The 19,738-nt window shown below is 37.5% G+C and overlaps 3 protein-coding genes and 1 non-coding gene across 6 annotated transcripts; 2 read left to right on the forward strand and 2 right to left on the reverse strand.

Annotated features, from left to right (window-relative positions):
- The first annotated feature begins 17 nt into the window (after positions 1–17).
- On the forward strand, positions 18–3,215 carry LOC110879983 (acyl carrier protein 4, chloroplastic). Its single transcript, XM_022128538.2, has 4 exons — positions 18–215; positions 2,027–2,125; positions 2,209–2,331; positions 2,912–3,215. Exons 1-4 carry the CDS (start codon positions 168–170, stop codon positions 3,044–3,046), a joined length of 405 nt encoding a protein of 134 aa, XP_021984230.1. The 5' UTR covers positions 18–167; the 3' UTR covers positions 3,047–3,215.
- Positions 3,216–3,620: 405 nt separating this feature from the next.
- Positions 3,621–3,692, reverse strand: TRNAD-GUC. The gene has a single exon. It is a non-coding gene; the product is annotated as a tRNA-Asp (tRNA).
- Positions 3,693–3,783: 91 nt separating this feature from the next.
- On the forward strand, positions 3,784–9,025 carry LOC110879982 (dual specificity protein phosphatase PHS1). Its single transcript, XM_022128537.2, has 11 exons — positions 3,784–3,969; positions 4,102–4,185; positions 4,353–4,495; positions 4,606–4,810; positions 4,893–5,069; positions 5,155–5,315; positions 5,405–6,434; positions 6,938–7,084; positions 7,177–7,404; positions 7,478–7,635; positions 8,515–9,025. The coding sequence occupies exons 1-11, from the start codon at positions 3,928–3,930 to the stop codon at positions 8,843–8,845; spliced, it is 2,706 nt and encodes a 901-aa protein (XP_021984229.1). The 5' UTR covers positions 3,784–3,927; the 3' UTR covers positions 8,846–9,025.
- A 391-nt stretch (positions 9,026–9,416) lies between these two features.
- Positions 9,417–16,455, reverse strand: LOC110879981 (ATP-dependent Clp protease ATP-binding subunit ClpA homolog CD4B, chloroplastic). Of its 3 annotated transcripts, XM_035977954.1 has the most exons (11): positions 16,271–16,424; positions 16,067–16,156; positions 14,342–14,905; positions 14,143–14,258; positions 13,517–13,639; positions 13,030–13,431; positions 11,845–12,062; positions 11,687–11,762; positions 11,513–11,602; positions 9,619–10,808; positions 9,417–9,520 (listed from the first exon to the last, which is right to left on the reverse strand). In XM_035977954.1, the coding sequence occupies exons 2-10, from the start codon at positions 16,071–16,073 to the stop codon at positions 9,627–9,629; spliced, it is 2,778 nt and encodes a 925-aa protein (XP_035833847.1). In that variant the 5' UTR covers positions 16,074–16,156; positions 16,271–16,424; the 3' UTR covers positions 9,417–9,520; positions 9,619–9,626. The 3 variants fall into 3 exon arrangements, with proteins under 3 accessions (XP_035833847.1, XP_035833846.1, XP_021984227.1); XM_035977953.1 differs by having other exon boundaries at positions 9,417–10,808; XM_022128535.2 differs by lacking the exon at positions 16,067–16,156 and having other exon boundaries at positions 9,417–10,808; positions 16,271–16,455.
- Between the last annotated feature and the right edge of the window lie 3,283 nt (positions 16,456–19,738).

The raw sequence follows: 19,738 nt of genomic DNA on the forward strand, positions 1-19,738 counted from the left end.
GTGTAAACTACCACACACCATTCATCTTCTAAACCACATCTATCCACTTGAATCACCACTAGGACGTCGTACGTCACTGAATATCCCTTCTAACTTGTAAGTTGCAAGTACAACTCTACTCACACACTAATCTCACCAGACAAAAAAACAACTCTGGTTCTCACTCAATGGCTGCTGTTCCAGTTACTTGTGTTAGGTTAACCACTTCAATGCAGGTCAATTTCTTGTTTCCAACTTATGTTTTGTTTTATCATTTCATATAAAATATAAAATTAGCTTATACAAATGCATATACAGTTTTAAGTGTTAGTTTTTTAGACCATGTGTAGTGGGGCGTTTTTTTTAAAAAAATTTCAAAAATAACGCCCGAAAACGCCCACCCCTCCATTACATGGGGCGTTATAATTAAAAAAAATTTGAAAAAGGCACCCTTGGCGTGTTCATGAAAACGCCGGATGCTTAATGTTGGCAGGGAAATGGACCAATGGTGGCAGGGTGTTAGTTTGACTAGCCAATAGGATTAATGTTGCTTTTTCTTTTTTTTTTTTTTTTTTTTTTAATAATTAGAAGGGGCATTATTTGGGCATTATCCCCACTACACCTCTTTTTCTATAATGCCCCCTTGCTGACTAGGACGCCACATGGCGCAAAACGCCCCATGGTGGGGGCATTATAGTGTATCACCACTACACATGGTCTTATTAGGTTTTGGCACATTAATTTTGACTAGTTATAAGACCACCCGTAGTGGTTAAGAAAAATATTGCCCCCACCACCATGGGGCATTATCCGACACGTGTCATCCCAGTCAGCATGGGGCGTTATTGCAAAACTGGCGTAGTGGGAATAATGCCTAATAATGCCCCTTCCAATCATTAAAAAAAAATCTATTCTCTCATTGGCCAGTCAAACCAAAGTCAAGCCATCACAATCCCATTTTGGCGTTTTAATAAACACGCCGGTTACATTTTTTTTCAAAAATAACGCCGGATAACGCCTAACGTAATGGGGGTGGGGGCGTTTCTGGGCGTTTTTTTTCAATTTAAAAAAAAAAACGCCCCACTACGGGTGGTCTAAGTGCATTAATTTTAACTACTCATTGGGCCATTAGTGATTAGTGCATATTTTTTGACTATCAACTGGTGCATATATTTGAATGTCCATTAGTGCATGAATTTGACTATTTGTTGGTTGGACCATATGTTAATGAAATTTGAAATATTCAAAAACAGATGATATAAAAAATATTTTTTTTTTTATTTTTGGTATGAACGGTTTAAAGGCTCTGAGTTTCTTCAACGATGGAAGGTACTAGAAAAAAATATCCACGAGGGTAAAGTCTTGAATGGTTGTAAATTAACCGAAACCGAATTTTTGAAAATTGAAACCAAGCTAATAGAACCGTTAGTAACGGGTGATAAAAATGATTAAAAGGTGTAACATTATATAAGAATATAATGAAAAAGATTATTAGAATGAAAAGGGGGAATATGTAACATTTAACTTTTGTAACGAGTTAAATCTGGTTTGAAGGAAACAAAACTGCCGGTTTAAAAGGTACAGAAAATGACCATGAAACAAAACTGATGATCAGGGATTAAAATGGGTCGGGTATGAGACAAATGTTTTAGTTGTCGTTGTACCATACCTATCGGGTACACGTTACACAATACCCACGATCATGTTCATGGGCATTGTGCATACCCGTTAAAAACTTAAAACTTACCCATTGGGATGCCCATTACTCGAAACCCGATTTTAATCTCACCTCAAAAAAATATTAAATACTCAACTGTACTTCTAGAATTTTAATAAATCCAGGTTTTAAAAAAATCGACATACTATTTATTATATTTTTAATATTATATAATATATTAATATATTCTGGTAACGGGTTTGAGTAATTGGGTGACTATCACCTGATCCCAAACCCATGAAAAATTATAAGATTAATCCTTTAAAACTAGTCCCATACCCACAATCCGACCCGAATGTGTCTGGTTTGGTAACGATTTCTACTTTGCAGATAGTAGGGAAAACCTCGGCGCTGAAGTTAGTCCCCATGGGTCGAAACAAAAGTGGTTTCCCTTGCTTGAGAACATCGCGCTTTCAAATATCTTGTGTGGTAATTCTCTTCTTTACTTTGTTTATCAAATAAGATATCGGACTTATTACTGATTGATACTAGTAAATCGTTAAATTTGGTAGGCAAAACCAGAGACTGTGAACAAAGTTTGTGAAATTGTGAAGACTCAGTTGGCATTGGGTGCTGACACCGTGGTTGCACCTGATTCTAAATTCGCATCTCTTGGTGCTGATTCTCTTGACACAGTAAGTTGTGATCATTGGTTACATGTACGGTAACTATTTAAATTATCATCAAACTCACATCACTTTCTTAACGCAAATCTTCTTTAAAATAAAGAAAATTACATAGAATGGCAGGTAAACGGGCAACAAGCTGCACTGCAACCCCCTTTGAATAGCAAACCCAATTCTACTGAAAACGAAGTCCTGGTTTTTTCACGTCAAGAAATTGCTATGCACGACCTTCTTTACATGCCACATAAAAATACATAACACACATTTTTTTGACGTCAAGAAATTGTTGTGCATGACCTTGTTAACATGCCACATAAAATTACATAACACATGCATATATACATGTGCGCGCTTAATGCGTGTTTAGAAGAAGAACAAAATATGCATAAGGCCATAACATATGTATATGAATGAAGTTATAAAAACAAATGGTTACAACCAGGTGGAGTCTGGGTTGTGGCCCAATAGTATAATTTATTTATGTATCTTCTTAGCAGCCCAAAATAAATTTACTAAATGATGAATTGAGGATATATATTTGATCCAATTTAACAGGCCCATGTAACCCAACCTGTTTATGTTAATGCAGGTTGAAATTGTGATGACATTAGAAGAAGAGTTTGGCATCAGTGTCGAAGAAGAGAACTCTCAAAACATTACTACGGTTCAAGAAGCGGCGGACCTTATTGAAAAACTAGTTGAGAAGAAAAACGCAACTGCGTAAATTCTACCATTTTTAATGTTATTCTTTAAGTCTTCGGCTATCAAATGGACCATTGATTAGAATATTTGTTTGAAACCAAGAAATAGAACACAAGTATGATTAATTATTTGCAAGATTTTTGGATTATTTATGAGTTTTTGGATCTATAAATATGTTCTATCGTTGTTCATCTCGTTACTTTGTACATGTTGCGCACTAGCGTTCATATTGTCGTGTATGTGTGCATAAACACCTGTAGTAAAACATTATTAACGATGATAAACAATTATCTTCAAGAGTCTTATGTACCACAACTTATCTAACTATACATGAACATGACTATTAACAAACTTATTAAAAACCATTACACCTTTCGATTTTCGAAACGTGTAATGTGTTTTTATAAAAGTATAGTAACCCGGATTGCTACCATGAGACTCGCTCAATATTGTAAAGTGATATGAAACAGGGGTTTAATATCCTCTAATCTGTCTCCTTGCTTTCTTATTTAACATCACCCATATTTCCTTTATATAACCAAAAATAACTAAAAAAGTATAGAATTACTCAAAAATAAAAAATAAAATAAAAATTACGCCGTTGCCGGGGATCGAACCCGGGTCACCCGCGTGACAGGCGGGAATACTTACCACTATACTACAACGACTTGTTTGAACTTTAAGTTATACAGGTAACATTTAACTATCCATTTCCAAATTTTAAATAATAATATATTGTTTAGTTGTCATCAACTTTTAGGAGGTGGCACCCCTGACGGTGATAAACCGACAACAACCGTTTCCGGCCTTCCTGTGCCTCTCCGGGGATCCGAAAGTAGTGGAAATCGGTAAAAAAAGAAAAAAAACGCATAAAAAGGTCTGAAACAACTTTAATTCAGATCAATGATGGCGGCCACTGACACCAAAGATGCTCTCTCTCTTCAGGCAATCATTTCAATCTCTTTTCCTATTTCACTTTTCATTTTCTATTCATTTGCGTGTGATTACGCTCGATCTAGGGTTTGCATTGCACCGTACCTCTAGTTTTACATTTAATTTACATATATAAATATGCAGAAAGAGGATGACGATAAGTATAAGGAGTATGATTTGGGATCTGACGATATTGATGCTCCTCTGCCTCTTACCGTTGCATCTCGTGTTTGTTCCCTTACTCCTTTTCCGTTATTCTGTAACCGTTTTTCTGTTGGAGTTTGTTTTGTTTGAAAATGTGTCATGAATTCATGCCCTAAATAATTATTATGTTGTGTTTGTGTGTATGATATACTGATTAAATTGATTAAGTGCTATTGATCGGGCCGGTGCAGGTATTGTACATGTTAGGTGATATAGCATCAGGACCGGCTTTTCGGTTCACTCAATGGTTGGAGTTAGTTAGAAAGAGAAGTGGAAAGTATAAGTCGTCTGGATTCCCTCACCGGCCTCAGAGACTCGATAGCATGCTCTTGAGGTCATTTCGCATTTCCTCGTCTATTGCCTTGTATTTGATTGATTACTATACAAAGGCTGAGGTTTCTTGTGTGGTTGATTTTGTTATTGTGGTTGGTTGTTGCAATTCAGTGCAGGGGATTCAAGCTCGGATTTAAAAAATTCTACTCCTTTCGAGCAAGTTGCGGAAATCAGTTTGTGGGAAAGACTTGGTAAGGCTGCTATGTTGAATATCAGGTCAAGCGCCTTTTCTTGGAACATGCTTTCTTCACTTCATCACACTGAACACAGCAGCAGCAATGAAAATTCCGAGGATGATATGAATAAAGCATTAGAGGTAACTAGTGAATTGCTTATTTCACTTGTGATTTAAAATTTGGATCTGAAGATTTAGTATTATTGTTTTGTGTCAAGTGCAGGTAACGGTGAATTCGGGGGGAGTTGTATTCTTTGCGCTATTTAACCATAATGAAAGCGGCGAATTTGTCCCTAAAGAAGCAGCAGCTGTTATCAAAATAGCATCTTCTAGAATAGCTACACAGGCGGAACGACTTGGCTATGAGTTAGCAAAATGGCTAGGTGTCAGAACTCCACAAGTTATTACACCTTCCAACTTTCTTTTCACCAGATTTATTATCCCTGCAAACATTGTAAATTCTTACTGTTTTGTAACTTTTTCAGGCTAGAGTCATTCACAATTGTAGTCCCGAGTGGTTAAAAATCAAAGAAGCTGCAGAAAAAGCAAAAGAGGCTGCAGTTTCTGATGGAGATGAAATTGGTGAAGTTACTTGCTCAGAACTTCTAGAAGCCCTTGAGCTCAGCCGATGCCTTTGTCTCATGAAGTACATTTTCCTACTGTATTATATTGTTTTTTTTTTTTTTTTTAATTTCCTATCATCTATCATTGTTTAGAAGAATTCCCCTTTTGCAGTTATGTGCATGGATCTCCGCTGTTGGAAAACTCGAGTGCGTTTAATACGCAAGAAGCTGCAGAAAAGACATCGGCTGCCCTTGGCAGAATCTTGATGTTGGATCTTGTAATCAGAAATGAAGATCGGCTTCCGTGTCGTTATCTGAGGTGGCGAGGTAATTCTGCAAATTTATTATTAGCAGACAAAATGGCGACTGCAAATAGGGATGCATTAGAAGAAGCTTTTGATTCTGCTATTAATAGATATAGACCAAGGGTACTTCGGGCACTACAGAAAGAAAGAAGATCAACTTCAGTAGATAGCAGAATGAGCACTGATGATTCAAATATATTATCAAAAAGCGCTAGTCTTTCTGATATCTCTGGTGAAAAACCTCTCAAAAGACAGGTTACAGTTGATCCAATAATAACTGATTTTGATATAGTGGCTATCGACTCTGGTGTCCCACGCCGACCGCCAGCTGGCAAACGTACACACGATCAAGAAAACTATCCGAAACTTGTGGAACTCCTTATCAACAGTCCCGAGTATGCATCAAATTTATTACACGAAATAACTAATGGGAAATTAGGATTTTCTCCAGAAGCAGTTCCGGAAACTTCCGACAGTAATTCGCCTTTTATTAAAGATATGACCGCAGTCATCCATGAATTCAGAAGCGGGTTTCGTGCCGCCCTGATGGATTTACAGGGTTTTCATATCTTTTTACTCACACTTCACCAAAAGTTGGATAGTTTGTTAAGGAGTTTTATGAGTATTATAGATAAAACATCGAGTGCAGATTTTGATAAAGATGATATGATACTTGAGTCACCATCACATTCGGCTCCTTGTGTTTCCCCACAAGGTCACGAGATCCATTCGGATTCAAACGATAAGGAGTTGCAGAAAACAGCTCAGAAAGCATCTTCGGGAATCAAAGAGAATTTGGATTCGATTTCTCCGATATCACACGGAAAGTCTAATAAGGCATACTCGGAACCGTTACGTATCAACTCAAAAATGCGTGATTTCCACAAATTCGCTAAGGTCTTTCTCTTTTTATCAAGAGTAAAATGCCATTTTCGTCGTAGAGGTTTGGCCAGTTTTGCAACTTTCGTCCAAAGGTTTATTTTTCCGCATTTGGATCCAAAAGGTTTGAAATCTTTACGTTTTCATCCAGCTCGTTAACTCTATCCATTTTTCTCCGTTAAGTCAGGGGTATTTCCGTCTTTTTACATAAAACGAAAAAGACGGATTTGCCCTTTAAGTTGGCAAAAAAGACTAAAATACCTCTGACTTAACGGAGAAAAATGGATGGAGCTAACGAGCCGGATGAAAATGGCAAGATTGCAAACCTTTTGGATCCAGATGCGGAAAAACAAACGTTTGGACGAAAGTCGCAAAACTGGCCAAACCTCAGGGACGAAAATGACATTTTACTCTTTGATCAACAAGTTAAAAATCTATGTTTCATTTCGAACGGGTTAATCTCGTAATATAATTGCTCTAATCATATTTGGCACTAATTGTTTACCATTGAATTTTCTCAGGTGGATGCTGAACTAAACAAAGAACTAGAGCAATGGAACGAATTAATAAAGAACGAAGCAGTAAAGCTATGTCAAGAGAATAATTTCAATTCAGGGTTTTTCGAGAGCAATGAGAGTAATTCTGTTGTTGATGCTTATGAATTAAAGGTAAGTCGTTATTCGACCAAACTACTGAAACATCAACTTCTTTTTAGCAAGCTTTCAGTTAATTTAGCTATGTTTGTTTCTTCAACTTACAGCTTAGGCTTGAACATATCCTTGAGAGGATATCATTAATATCTGATGCTGGAAATACAGAGAAACCAACGTTAATTACAAGTAGCTTATTCATCGGTGGGGCGTTAGCTGCAAGATCTGTTTACACACTGCAACATATTGGGATTACACATATATTGTGCTTGTGCTCTAATGAAATAGGACAGGCTGATTCTCAACGGCCAGACTTATTTGAGTATCGGAACTTTTGTGTAAGTGATATATTCTTTTCTAAGTGTGTATAGTAATTTAGAGTGTTCACTCATAACTCGTTTTGATGAGCAGATTGATGATGAAGAAGATTCAAACATCAGTGAAATTTTTGAGGAAGCGCATCAATTTATAGATGCTGTTGAACAAAAAGGTGGCAAGGTTCTCGTTCATTGCTTTGAAGGTAGAAGCAGGAGTGCGACAGTTGTTCTTGCTTACTTAATGATGAGGAAGTAAGTCATTTCAAGTTTGATTAATACAGCCTATTAGTACTAACTAGTTTTGTTACTCGCCGTGCGTTGCGGCGGACCCGTACGCAAAATGGTTATGTATAGACTACAATCGACCAGACTCGTTTCCGGATTAAATTTACGTCAGAATGTATGATAACTCAAATTTATACCACCGAATCAAAGTGTTTTACATTTGACCCAATTTGTTCCCAAACAAAAGTTACGTCAAAACGTACATAAAAAAACATTTTATAACTGACCCGATTCGTTTCCAAACAAAAATTGCGTTAAAGCGTAAACGAACTTGAATTTATGCCGACACATCCGTAAAAATAAAAACGTAAGACATCAGTTTTAGGGTAAGCTAAAAACTTTAGAAATTTGAGGGGGTCAAAGTGACATTTACAAAGTTAGAGGGTTACCTTTGACATTATAGCAAAGTCTGGGGGTAGAATGGGTTACATATTAAAAGTTTGATGGTTAAAGAAAAGTTAGAAAATATGGGGGCCTTTTTTGTCAAGTTAGAAAGTAGGAGGGTCATTTTTGTCAAGTTAAAAAGTTGGTTTTTGTCAATTAAGAAAAGTTTGAGGGGACTTTTGTCAAATCAGAAAGGTGGTTGGAACCGACCTTTAAATCTAATATTTATGTACTAATTAGGGTGTTTAAATACCTGTTTCGAAACTGCTTGAATTCTCAATAATCATAATTTGTCAAACAATCAAATCATTATTTTCCGCAACCTGTCTTCTTATAGCTGATTATCTAATTCTATTTTTTCAACATTGTTAAGATCACTTCCAAAACGCGCATCCAAACACTCCCTATGATTATTGTAATCATTCATCATTTAAGCTTGTGGTTATTTTGACTTTTGTGAAGGAACTACACATTACTGAAAGCATGGAATAGCCTAAGAAGAGTTCATAGGCGAGCGCAACCGAATGACGGTTTTGCAAGGGTACTTATGGAATTAGACGAGAAGTTATATGGAAAGGTTTCGATGAATTGGCAACAAAAAAAGCCGTCAATGAAGGTGTGCCCGATATGCGGGAAGAACGCAGGCTTAAGCAGCAGCTCGTTAAAGCTTCACTTGCAGAAAGCGCATAAGAAACTGTCGTCTGGGAGTGTAGACAGTGCCATGACTATGGAGATACAAAAGGTTTTAGAGGCCCTAAATATTACCCAGAGGCAATCTCATTCCAGTGATTGATTTATCGAAGATTCGTGAATTGAATGTTGTATAAACCCATCGTTTGGTAATCCGGATAATGTAAACGGAAAAAAAATTGAAAATCCTTTCCCTTTCTGCTGTTTTGTAAAGAACATTTTTAGCTAAAATGGAAATAGCTCACAGGGAGTTCTACAAACAGTTGGGTTAATACTGAACCAATCGGAATCTCATAAACGCTTCTACATATTGATTTAATTGCGATCATTGTCTTCATAAGTCATAACATGACCGGTCAACGGGTTTGAAAAACATACATACATGCACGCATGTACTAATTTTATTCGACTTTGCAATGTAAACAAAATATGACGTTTCAACCACCCATTTTGGTTCGCCGGTTCAACTTGTCAGATGGATCATTAGCCCTGTCAACTAGAGGGGATTCATATTAACTCGATCGGCTCGATTATGAGGTCAGTTCCTAGGCCGACCGGCCCTGAAAACAGTGACATCGATACATATGTAACCACATAAGCACCCCTCTCTCGTTAAATCGAGTCACACAGTGACAAGTGCTTAATTTGTTTGAACATGTTCTCTACTAGCGCAATTATTCCAACAAAAAGCGTTAAATTAGAACTCACTTTCAAAATCTTGCACATTTGGTAAATATATACAAGCCTCGGAATGTAAACCTAATTCAACTCGCTTCAACTGAAACATAAAAAAAATACAAGAAACCGTTCACAGGACTATAAAAAAGCAGATCCCCCCCCCCCCAAGATATGCAATGTAAAATGTCTAAAACTAACCTCCTCTACTACACTGCAATCGGTTCGGGTAACACCTCTGGTGGAGCTCCAGCGCTACCGTTAAGAACTGTCACATTACCATCTGAATCAACATCCACAATTACCGAATCGCCCTCCTTAATCTCGCGTGCAAGCATCTTTTCAGCCATGCTATCCTCCAAAAGCCTCATTATAGCTCTCCTTAATGGCCTTGCACCATAACTAGGGTTATAACCTTCTTCTACCACCCTATCCCTGAATCTCTCTGTCACCTGAAGTTCTATTTCTTTACCTTTTAACCTCTCAAATACTTCCTTCAACATTATGTCAGCTATTTCTTTGACTTCCAGTTTAGTCAACTGTCTGAACACGATCATTTCATCCAATCGGTTCAGAAATTCCGGCCGGAAATATTGTTTAAGTTCTTCCGTAACTAAACTTTTGATTCTGTTGTAACTGCTGTCTTTCTCATCGTAGTCGAGATCGAACCCTATTCTTCTTCCACCCTTTTCGATCACATTGCTTCCTACATTTGATGTCATGATTAAAAGTGTGTTCTTAAAGTCAACCGTTCGTCCTTTGCTGTCGGTCAACCGTCCGTCTTCAAGAATCTGAAGCATCATGTTGAACACATCGGGGTGAGCCTTCTCGATTTCGTCAAAAAGGACCAGGGTGTAAGGGCGTCGGCGGACCGCCTCGGTCAACTGACCGCCTTCGGTGTAGCCGACGTACCCGGGTGGTGAACCAATTAGCTTCGAGACGGTGTGCCGTTCCATGAACTCACTCATGTCGAGCCGGATCATGGCCTCTTCTGAACCGAAGTAGTAGGTGGCTAATGATTTCGCAAGCTCGGATTTCCCGACACCTGTGGGTCCGGAAAATATGAAGCTGGCTATAGGGCGGTTAGGGTTCTTGAGACCAACACGGGCTCGGCGGATGGCTCGGCTTATGGCTTTGACTGCTTCGTCTTGACCGATGATTCGTGTGTGGAGGGTGTCCTCCATTTTGAGAAGACGGTCTGACTCATCACTGCTGACTTTCTCTACAGGTATTCCAGTCCATGTGGCGACAATATGTTGGATATCGGCTTCTGTGACAGTGGGACCCTCGTCACCCGCTTCACTCTCGGCTTTACTCATCTCCTTGTTTTTGTCAATTAGAGCTGATATTTGAGTCTTGAGATCCATTTCTCTATCTCTTAGCTCCCCCGCCTGTACAAAAAAGTCAAGTCAAAATTGGAAAAAACTGAAGCCAAACATTTAGGCCTGTAAATGAACCGAACGTTCATGAACTGTTCGTAAACTTGTTCGGCGGGAAGTTCGTTTATGTCCGTTTATTTAACAAACGAACGAACATGAACACAATTTTTTGTTCACGAACGAACATGAACACACGGTTTATGTTCGTTCATTTGTGTTCGTTTATTTACATTTGTTTATGTTGGTTCGTTTATGTTTATTTCAATTTAAATACATACGTATATATAATATAACTAATTGGTAATTGGGATTTCTAGTAATAAAAATGGGGTTTTCAGTGGAACTTATCGTAATTAATCACTAATTTATATAAAAATTACTTCATTACATTTTTCTTTCGTAAATTATGTTCGTTTGTGTTCATTTATATTCTTCAATAATGTTCATTTGTGTTGTTTATTGTTTGTTATATTATATTCATTTAAGTTTATTTGTTTACGTTCATTTACGTTGTTCGCGAACTGTTCGTTTAGGTTTTAAATGAGCGAACATAAACGAACACGAACATGCCCATTTTCTTAATAAACGAACATAAACAAAAAATGTGTTCAATTATACGTTCGTGTTCGGTCAAAGTTAAACGAACGAACACAAACATACCTCACGTAGGTTTCATATTCGTCCAAATGATATATATTAATGAAGAAAAGAATTACCTTCTCAAAGTCCTGACCACGAACAGCTTCGTTTTTCTCTTTTGTAATCTGTCGAAGCTCTTTCTCAAGCTCTTTAGCTTCCTCAGGTAGCTAACGAAATTTATCCGAATTAATTGACGGAATATCAATTATAGATAGATGTGACGGTTTCGAACGGTTTACTTATAAATGTACCTGTGCATGGCGAAGTCTAACACGAGATCCAGCTTCATCAATCAGATCAATTGCTTTATCAGGAAGAAAACGGTCACTGCACCATATAAAAAAGTAAAAAACCAATCAACCATTGAACAAAATACATGAATATGGTATAATATAGATATAAATATTACCTTATGTACTGGTGTGACAACTCAGCAGCAGCAACGACAGCATCATCAGTGTACCGAAGCTTATGATGAATTTCGTATCGTTCTCTAAGTCCCCTCAAAATTTGAATTGCTTCATCGACAGAAGGCTCGGGAACCTTAACGGGCTGGAACCGTCTCTCTAACGCTGGATCTTTTTCAATATGTTTTCGGTATTCATCAAGTGTTGTCGCCCCAATACACTGCCATGCAAGATGCATCAAATAAAAATAGATAAACTAAATAACTTTAAAATAATAAAAAGAGTAAACTTCCGTTTTGCTCCCTGTGGTTTGGTCACTTTAACGGTTTTGCTCCAAACCTTTAAAAATAGCCATTTTACTCCCTGATGTTTCGGTTTTTTTGCCAGTTTGCTCCCCGCCTCTAACTCCATCCAAATTGTTTGTTTTTCCATTTTGCTCCCCGTAGGGAGCAAACTGGAAACAAAACCAAAACATCAGGGAGTAAAATGGCTATTTTTAAAGGTTTGGGGCAAAACCGTTAAAGTGACCAAACCACAGGGAGCAAAACGAAAGTTTACTCTAACTTTAAAATAATAAAAAGAGTAAACTTCCGTTTTGCTCCCTGTGGTTTGGTCACTTTAACAGTTTTGCTCCAAACCTTTAAAAATAGCCATTTTACTCCCTGATGTTTCGGTTTTTTTGCCAGTTTGCTCCCCGCCTCTAACTCCATCCAAATTGTTTGTTTTTCCATTTTGCTCCCCGTAGGGAGCAAACTGGCAACAAAACCAAAACATCAGGGAGTAAAATGGCTATTTTTAAAGGTTTGGGGCAAAACCGTTAAAGTGACCAAACCACAGGGAGCAAAACGAAAGTTTACTCTAACTTTAAAATAATAAAAAGAGTAAACTTCCGTTTTGCTCCCTGTGGTTTGGTCACTTTAACGGTTTTGCTCCAAACCTTTAAAAATAGCCATTTTACTCCCTGATGTTTCGGTTTTTTTGCCAGTTTGCTCCCCGCCTCTAACTCCATCCAAATTGTTTGTTTTTCCATTTTGCTCCATTTTGCTCCCCGCAGGGAGCAAACTGGCAACAAAACCAAAACATCAGGTAGTAAAATGGCTATTTTTAAAGGTTTGGGGCAAAACCGTTAAAGTGACCAAACCACAAGGAGCAAAACGGAAGTTTCTAATAAAAATATTATTGGTTACCTGCAATTCACCTCTGGCAAGTGCGGGTTTTAATATATTAGCAGCGTCAATAGCACCTTCTGCTGCTCCAGCTCCAATTAAAGTGTGAACCTCATCAATAAAAAGAATGATGTCATCACTTTGTTTTATTTCTTCCATTAACTTCTTTAATCTTTCTTCGAATTCCCCACGGTATTTTGTGCCAGCAACAAGAAGACCCATATCTAGGGTTATCACCTTCTTCCCCTCAATGGTTTCCGGAACATCCCTATTCGCAATTCTTTGAGCAAGACCTTCTGCAATGGCTGTCTTCCCTACACCGGGCTCCCCAATAAGGCACGGGTTATTCTTGGTTCGACGGCCCAAAATCTGGGTGACCCGTTCGATTTGTGCCTGCCTTCCAACAACCGGGTCCAGCTTACCCTGTAAACGACCCGCTTTAGAACCAATATAATAATAAAAAGTAAAATCCACCTCGAAAATATCCATACGCCAAACTATTAACTACCTCTTCAGCAAGCTTTGTTAAGTTTGTTCCGTATTCTTCCAGTGTTGGCATCTTGCTGTTAGAGGTCCCGCCTCCGACACCTGCACCCACAGCTTCCGCACTCTCACCAACCATTCGAATCACCTACTTGTAATTTTAATAAAAAAATAAGGAAAACTGGAAAAAAAAAGGGATTAAACTTAAAAAGAGTAAATGCCATTTTCGTCCCTGAGGTTCGGGCAGTTTTGCGACTTTAGTCCAAAGGTTTGTTTTTTCGCATTTTCAGATCCAAAAGGTTTGAAATCTTGTCATTTTCATCCGGCTCGTTAACTCCATCCATTTTTCTTTGTTAAGTCGGGGGTATTTCCGTCTAACTTAAAGGGGTGATTTGGTCTTTTTCACTCTACAAAAAAAGACCGAATACCCCAGTAAAAGACCGAATTGCCCTTTAAATTAACAAAAAAGACAGAAATACCCCTGACTTAACGGAGAAAAATGGATGGAGTTAACGAGCCGGATGAAAATGGCAAGATTTCAAACCTTTTGGATCCAGATGCGGAAAAACAAACCTTTGAACGAAAGTCGCAAAACTGGCCAAACCTCAGGGACGAAAATGGCATTTTACTCCTTAAAAAAATCAGGCTTGCCTGAGTGCGAATGTTACTAGTGTCAGCTCCCAAATTTTCCAGAACACGGGCTGCAACACCTTCACCCTCTCGAAGCAAGCCAAGTAGCAAATGCTCTGATCCAATATAGTTATGGCCTGCGTATATTTTCATAATGAAACTAAACACCTGCCGACTATAGAAATCTGCCCAAAAAAATTGAAAATAAAATAATTTTTACCGAGTTGGCGGGCTTCCTCTAATGATAGCTCCAAAACACGTTTAGCTCGAGGGGTAAATGGGATCTCGACAGCAACAAATCCACTACCCCTACCGATAATTTTCTCAACTTCCACGCGTGCGTCTTTCAAACTAATCCCCATTGACTTTAAAACCTTAGCTGCAATCCCCGTTCCCTCACCAATAAGCCCTAGTAATATTTGTTCTGTGCCAACAAAATTGTGACCTAATCGACGAGCTTCTTCTTGTGCAAGCATGATTACTTTTATAGCCTTCTCTGTAAACCGCTCAAACATAGCTTTTGGTACGATCCGTGTAGCCCTTTTTGATTTAAAAGATGTTGCTAAAGAAACTTTAGAATGGAAATCTAGGCCCGTTTTTGTAATATTATCTAAGGCGTTGGTCCCACGTAACCCTGAAAAGGTCCTCATTCTCGTGGGAGGTGCGTATGAATATGACATCATTTTAACTGTTCTTTTGCCCTTTCCAGTTTTATTTGTATGGAGTTTCTTTTCATTGTCAACCGAAGGGAAATAAGCGGCTTGAATTAGCGACCCAGCCATGGCTGCAGCCAAACAAAATAAAAGCTTTCTTAAGGTATCTTGAATTATGTGGTTAGAAAGAACACAAAAAGCATGCAATTGCATGTATGTTTTATGAGTGCCAAAGATCCATCCACTAAGGCTGCGAGGTATGGGGTCCGTCCCCGCTTTGTTCTGGTCCGGCGCCGTTCCACACACCCCCCCCCCTGCGGCTTCGTCGTCTCCGTCGAGTTGGAGACGATCCACAAAAGGACAAAACCCACCCCCTTTTCAATGTGTTCCTTTGCAAAAAAAAAAAAAATTAATTGCCATAATTAGTGGGGTAGGATCATCCTCCCATTTCTAGTGTTTTGCCATGGCGGATCATCCTCTATAGGACTATGATGTGGCGCCTACGTGGCGGATCGTCCTCCAAGGGAGGATGGTCACCATACCGCATAGCCTAATAGTCTAATATTAACATATCCAGAAACAGCAAAAGCTTTTAAAAACAGAAGTAAAAAACATCATTAAGACAAAATAAGATTCAAGAAAAACAACTTCTTTGTTTGTGTTTAGCCATAGAACTTAAACGTGTCAGTTGAACCAGTTTCTCATTTCTGCAGGTTAACATACATTTTACATTATTCTAGCAAAGATATGCTAGAATGAAACCAGCTGGGGTAGCCCAGTTGGCCACCGACACCCACCTCTTACCAAGAGGTACCGGGTTCGAACCTTGGGGCGAACAAAGTACCCTCAAAGGGTCGGCTCGGCAAGGGTATTTACTGCCAGGCTCAGGCTTGTCGGGTGGCGGCCTGGGAGGGGTTATCCCCTCCGCGGTCAGGGGTACCGTGCATTACCCTTTTTTTTTTTTTGATATGCTAGAATGAGTTATGAATATGAACGGCCAGTTACACACACGTCGAAAAAAAAACCTACGGTATCTAGTGCAATCGGTGAATTCAACATTACACGAAGTGATGATGTATAATCAATCCTCTAGCTTAATTAGGTTGATTGAGTGACAGTCCATAATTGTTGACTTTGTGATATCAAACTTATATGTATTTTCTTTCAAAAAAACTACATATGGCAACTGAAACTCAAGAACAACTTAAGTAGCATAAATAAGCCAGCAGATAAACAGATAAGAAATCAAATGAAAGCAAATCACAGGCATAAAGGCACGAATAAGAAATTACTTTTCATCTACGATCGATAAAAACCTTGAATCGTATAACACGTACGTATATTAGTCATCCAAGTGAAGGCACACAAATGCAAATGCAAATCTAAAATGAATCAGAATTAGGTAAAAGAAAGAATTGGAATAAATAAAAACAAGAGTGCGATTTATTGATTTAGCATAAGAATGAAGTGAATGAGGTGGTGAAGAAGTAAGTTACCAGATACAGCAATTTGAGGGTCCGAAATGAAGGGGGGTTTGGTTTGGTTTAGCGAAACAGAAAGAAAGAAAGCAATCAGGTCAGGTGGTGTGCTGGGTGATACAGCCGCCAGTCTATCGGATGATGGATGTCTAATGTCTGTCTTGCACCTTCTTCATTTAATCAACCCCACCGCCCACTCTCCCTTTTTTAAATGTTAGCCCTACCTAACCTTGTTATCTCCACGTTTTTGTTCTTTTCTATTATTTTTTTAAGAGTTAATTATCTTTTTCGTCTGCATTAATTTGTTAAAAATCATTATTTTAGTTCATTAGTTTAAAAATTGCAATAATAGTTCATGTAGTTTCACTTTCGTAACTATTTCAGTCCAATCACTTAACATTGTTTAATTATTCTGTTAAGTTTGGTGAAATGACCAAATTACCCTTATTAACCCAACTCGCTATACACAAATTTTAATAAAAAAAAACGTTGGTCGGATTCGAATTTGTGACTTTTGTTTTAGAAAGCAGCTGTTTTCTTTTTAACATAAACCCCAGCCCGGCAACCCCCTCTCTAACCCTCAAATTAGGGCCAGAAACATTCCTAGGGTTTTAGTTTGACTGTTAGGGGGTCTCTGGGATTGCTTATTTTAGCCAACTTATAACGTATTGACTTTTTGAAAAATTAAATGATGTTTGGGTTTAGGAGTGTATGTAAGGAGAAAAGTCAATAAGTCGTCCATTGTGACTTGTTAAACTTTTTGAGAAAGTCATAAGGAGTTTGAAAAAGCTAAGCCAAACACCCACTTAGATCGTTAGTTTCAGACACAAATACACCCCCCTCTTTACTCGGGCTTTAGCTTGCAGCTGAAATCAGTGCAAGTTATCACAACAAATCACCAATTATCACCTTCTCAACTTCAGTCTACTACATCAGATCACAACCCACCTTTTTATTTCTTCACCTGAACTTCTTAACCCCAGTCTCTGTTTCTAGGGTTTTTCAAACTTCAATTTAGGGTTTACAACAATAACCCTCACTAGATAGACAATTAAAGATTTAAAGAGGGGAAACATATATTATAACATATTAGAGCATTCATATCCAATCCACTAAAAATATACATACATTTCACTAAAAAACAACTCCTATATCAATATATTTTCACTAAAAACAAATATTTTTTCTCTCTCATTTTCAATATATATTACATTTTTTCTCTCCTCCACTCACAACCACTTTCAATATATATTAAAAAAGTATAGGGGTGAACAGTGTCCCCCCAAATATACAGATGAACAGTAACATTTCTCTCTCCTCCACTCACAACCACTTTTTATACTTCTTATATTTTAAAAACTCTCCACACAGATTTTGGTGGTTTGAATGAGAATGCTCTTACAATGCAGTTGTTTCCGATTAATTCGTCCAGAGAGCATATGTAGTTATGTAAGTTGGGTGTCACTAGTGGGTTATTTTATTCGTATAGACTTAATTACGTTTCTGGCCCAAATTTGAGATGATTGTGATTTTAATCATAGTGTGAAGATTAGGGGTGTGCAAAAAAAAACTGAATTAACCGAACCATAACCAAATTAACCGACAAAACCGAACCGAAAAAACCGAACCAAATAAAAAACCGGTGAGTCGGTTAATTGTTTTTTTGAAAACCGAAAGTAGCGGGTCGGTTATGGTTATATTTTTTTCCATACCCACCATAACCGAACCGAACCGACATGTAATAAATCTTTGTAGGATTTAGGACTTTTCACCATATTTTTCATATTTGATGTTTTTTACTGAAGATTTTTAGTACTTATGGGTTTTCATATCATTTTGTGGTTTTGGTTGAATTTGGTTGAATGTTTATTTAAATTTATAGAATGTATCATATCACTTTATTTGAATATTTGATAATAATTGGTATTAATATTATAGATTATATGTATTTTATATTATGTTATATACTAATATATACAAATATGCAATAACAATTTATTCGTTGTTAAAAAAAAGTTATTTTTAGCTAAGCTAAATACACGGTTAACCACCCATAACCGACCCGCTATAACCATCAACCGAATAACCATAACCACCATAACCGATCGGCTATGGTTATGGTTATCCAATAACCGACATCGCGGTTATGGTTATGGTTTTCGGTCAAAACCGACCCATGCACACCCCTAGTAAAGATGGTGGCAATAAACAAGGGTTAGAGAGAGGGTTGTCGAGCTGGGTTTTATGTTAAAAAGAAAACAGTATGTGCTTAATTACAAACTGAATACATGGCTCAATGGTTTAACAATTACTTTCTAAAACAAAGGTCGAATCCTATGACCAAAGTTTTTTTTATTAAAATTTGTGTATAGCCAGTTGTGTCAACATGGCCAATTTGGTTATTTCACTAAAACTTAACAGAATAATTAGACGGTGTTAAGTGATTGGACTGAAATAGTTACGAAAGTGAAACCACAAGGACTGTTTACGCAATTTTTAAACTAATGGACTGAAATAATGATTTTTGACAAACCACATGGACGAAAAACGTAATTAACTTTTTTTATAACTCTTAACATTTATATTTTTTTAATGGTGAATACACATCCTCTTAAATCTATTTCTAAAATTCAAATTTATTAAAGGCGAATACACATCCTCTTAAATCTATTTCTAAAATTCAAATTTATAGTAAGATTTTTTTAATGGCAAATACACATCCTCTTAATTCTATTTCTAAAATTCAAATTTATAGTGCTTCGTGAGGATAAACACCCAACGGTGATCAGAAAGAACGATGAAACAATCTAACTATAGTTGTAATAATTGAAAATTTTGAACTGGTTATACGAACCAATTGATAAGCGGAATATACTTCAAAATTATCCCAGCTTCTTTTCAATAGATCACACTCTCTTCCTCTCTATTCTCCTACACTTCACATTTTCTTCTATATTTGCACTTATGCATCATATTATATTATTATATGGATATGATTATTGATATAACATAGTATACTGAGCATCAGAGGATGTTTTTGGGAATTCAGCCTCGAAGCACCTTCTAACGAGTTCTTCTGTGAATTAGGGCCTAAGTTTTATTTATTGTGGATCCCATATCCTAAGGCATATTCTGGATAAATTATCCTTAATGTGTAATACGGGACCTCAGAGGATCAAGGATCCTTAATGTTTGCTATGGTTACTAATGATTGTTCTTGATACTTTCTTATGTTTATACGCACGTACACTAAGTGTTGGACTGAGTCTAAGCTGAAATCTCGCTAAGAAGTAGTTGCAAGGCTGCATGTGCTTATTCCACAACGGTTATGGGGAGAAGACGTGGGTCTAGCATAATTTTCGCACTTTATTATTATCTTTATTTTCAAAGGGGTTGGTCAAGTCATGTATACGAATATACACACATATGTACACACGCACTGAATATACATAACTCTCTCAGCAAACACACATTCAACATTGTACC

Source organism: Helianthus annuus, chromosome 9 (assembly GCF_002127325.2).
Source record: "Helianthus annuus cultivar XRQ/B chromosome 9, HanXRQr2.0-SUNRISE, whole genome shotgun sequence".
Taxonomy (NCBI): Eukaryota; Viridiplantae; Streptophyta; class Magnoliopsida; order Asterales; family Asteraceae; genus Helianthus; species Helianthus annuus.

What these genes read in the sequence shown, in the direction of transcription:
- LOC110879982 (XM_022128537.2), top strand. Translation starts at nt 3,928, where the DNA reads ATGATGGCGGCCACTGACACCAAAGATGCTCTCTCTCTTCAG. An exon ending in AAGATGCTCTCTCTCTTCAG is followed by an intron (nt 3,970 to 4,101) that starts GCAATCATTTCA and finishes ATAAATATGCAG; the next exon opens with AAAGAGGATGACGATAAGTA. An exon ending in CTCGATAGCATGCTCTTGAG is followed by an intron (nt 4,496 to 4,605) that starts GTCATTTCGCAT and finishes GTTGCAATTCAG; the next exon opens with TGCAGGGGATTCAAGCTCGG.
- LOC110879983 (XM_022128538.2), top strand. Translation starts at nt 168, where the DNA reads ATGGCTGCTGTTCCAGTTACTTGTGTTAGGTTAACCACTTCAATGCAG. An exon ending in GGTTAACCACTTCAATGCAG is followed by an intron (nt 216 to 2,026) that starts GTCAATTTCTTG and finishes TCTACTTTGCAG; the next exon opens with ATAGTAGGGAAAACCTCGGC. An exon ending in GTGCTGATTCTCTTGACACA is followed by an intron (nt 2,332 to 2,911) that starts GTAAGTTGTGAT and finishes ATGTTAATGCAG; the next exon opens with GTTGAAATTGTGATGACATT.
- LOC110879981 (XM_035977954.1), bottom strand. An exon ending in CTAGTAACATTCGCACTCAG is followed by an intron (nt 13,640 to 14,142) that starts GCAAGCCTGATT and finishes AATTACAAGTAG; the next exon opens with GTGATTCGAATGGTTGGTGA. An exon ending in TTGCCAGAGGTGAATTGCAG is followed by an intron (nt 12,063 to 13,029) that starts GTAACCAATAAT and finishes CTTGCATGGCAG; the next exon opens with TGTATTGGGGCGACAACACT.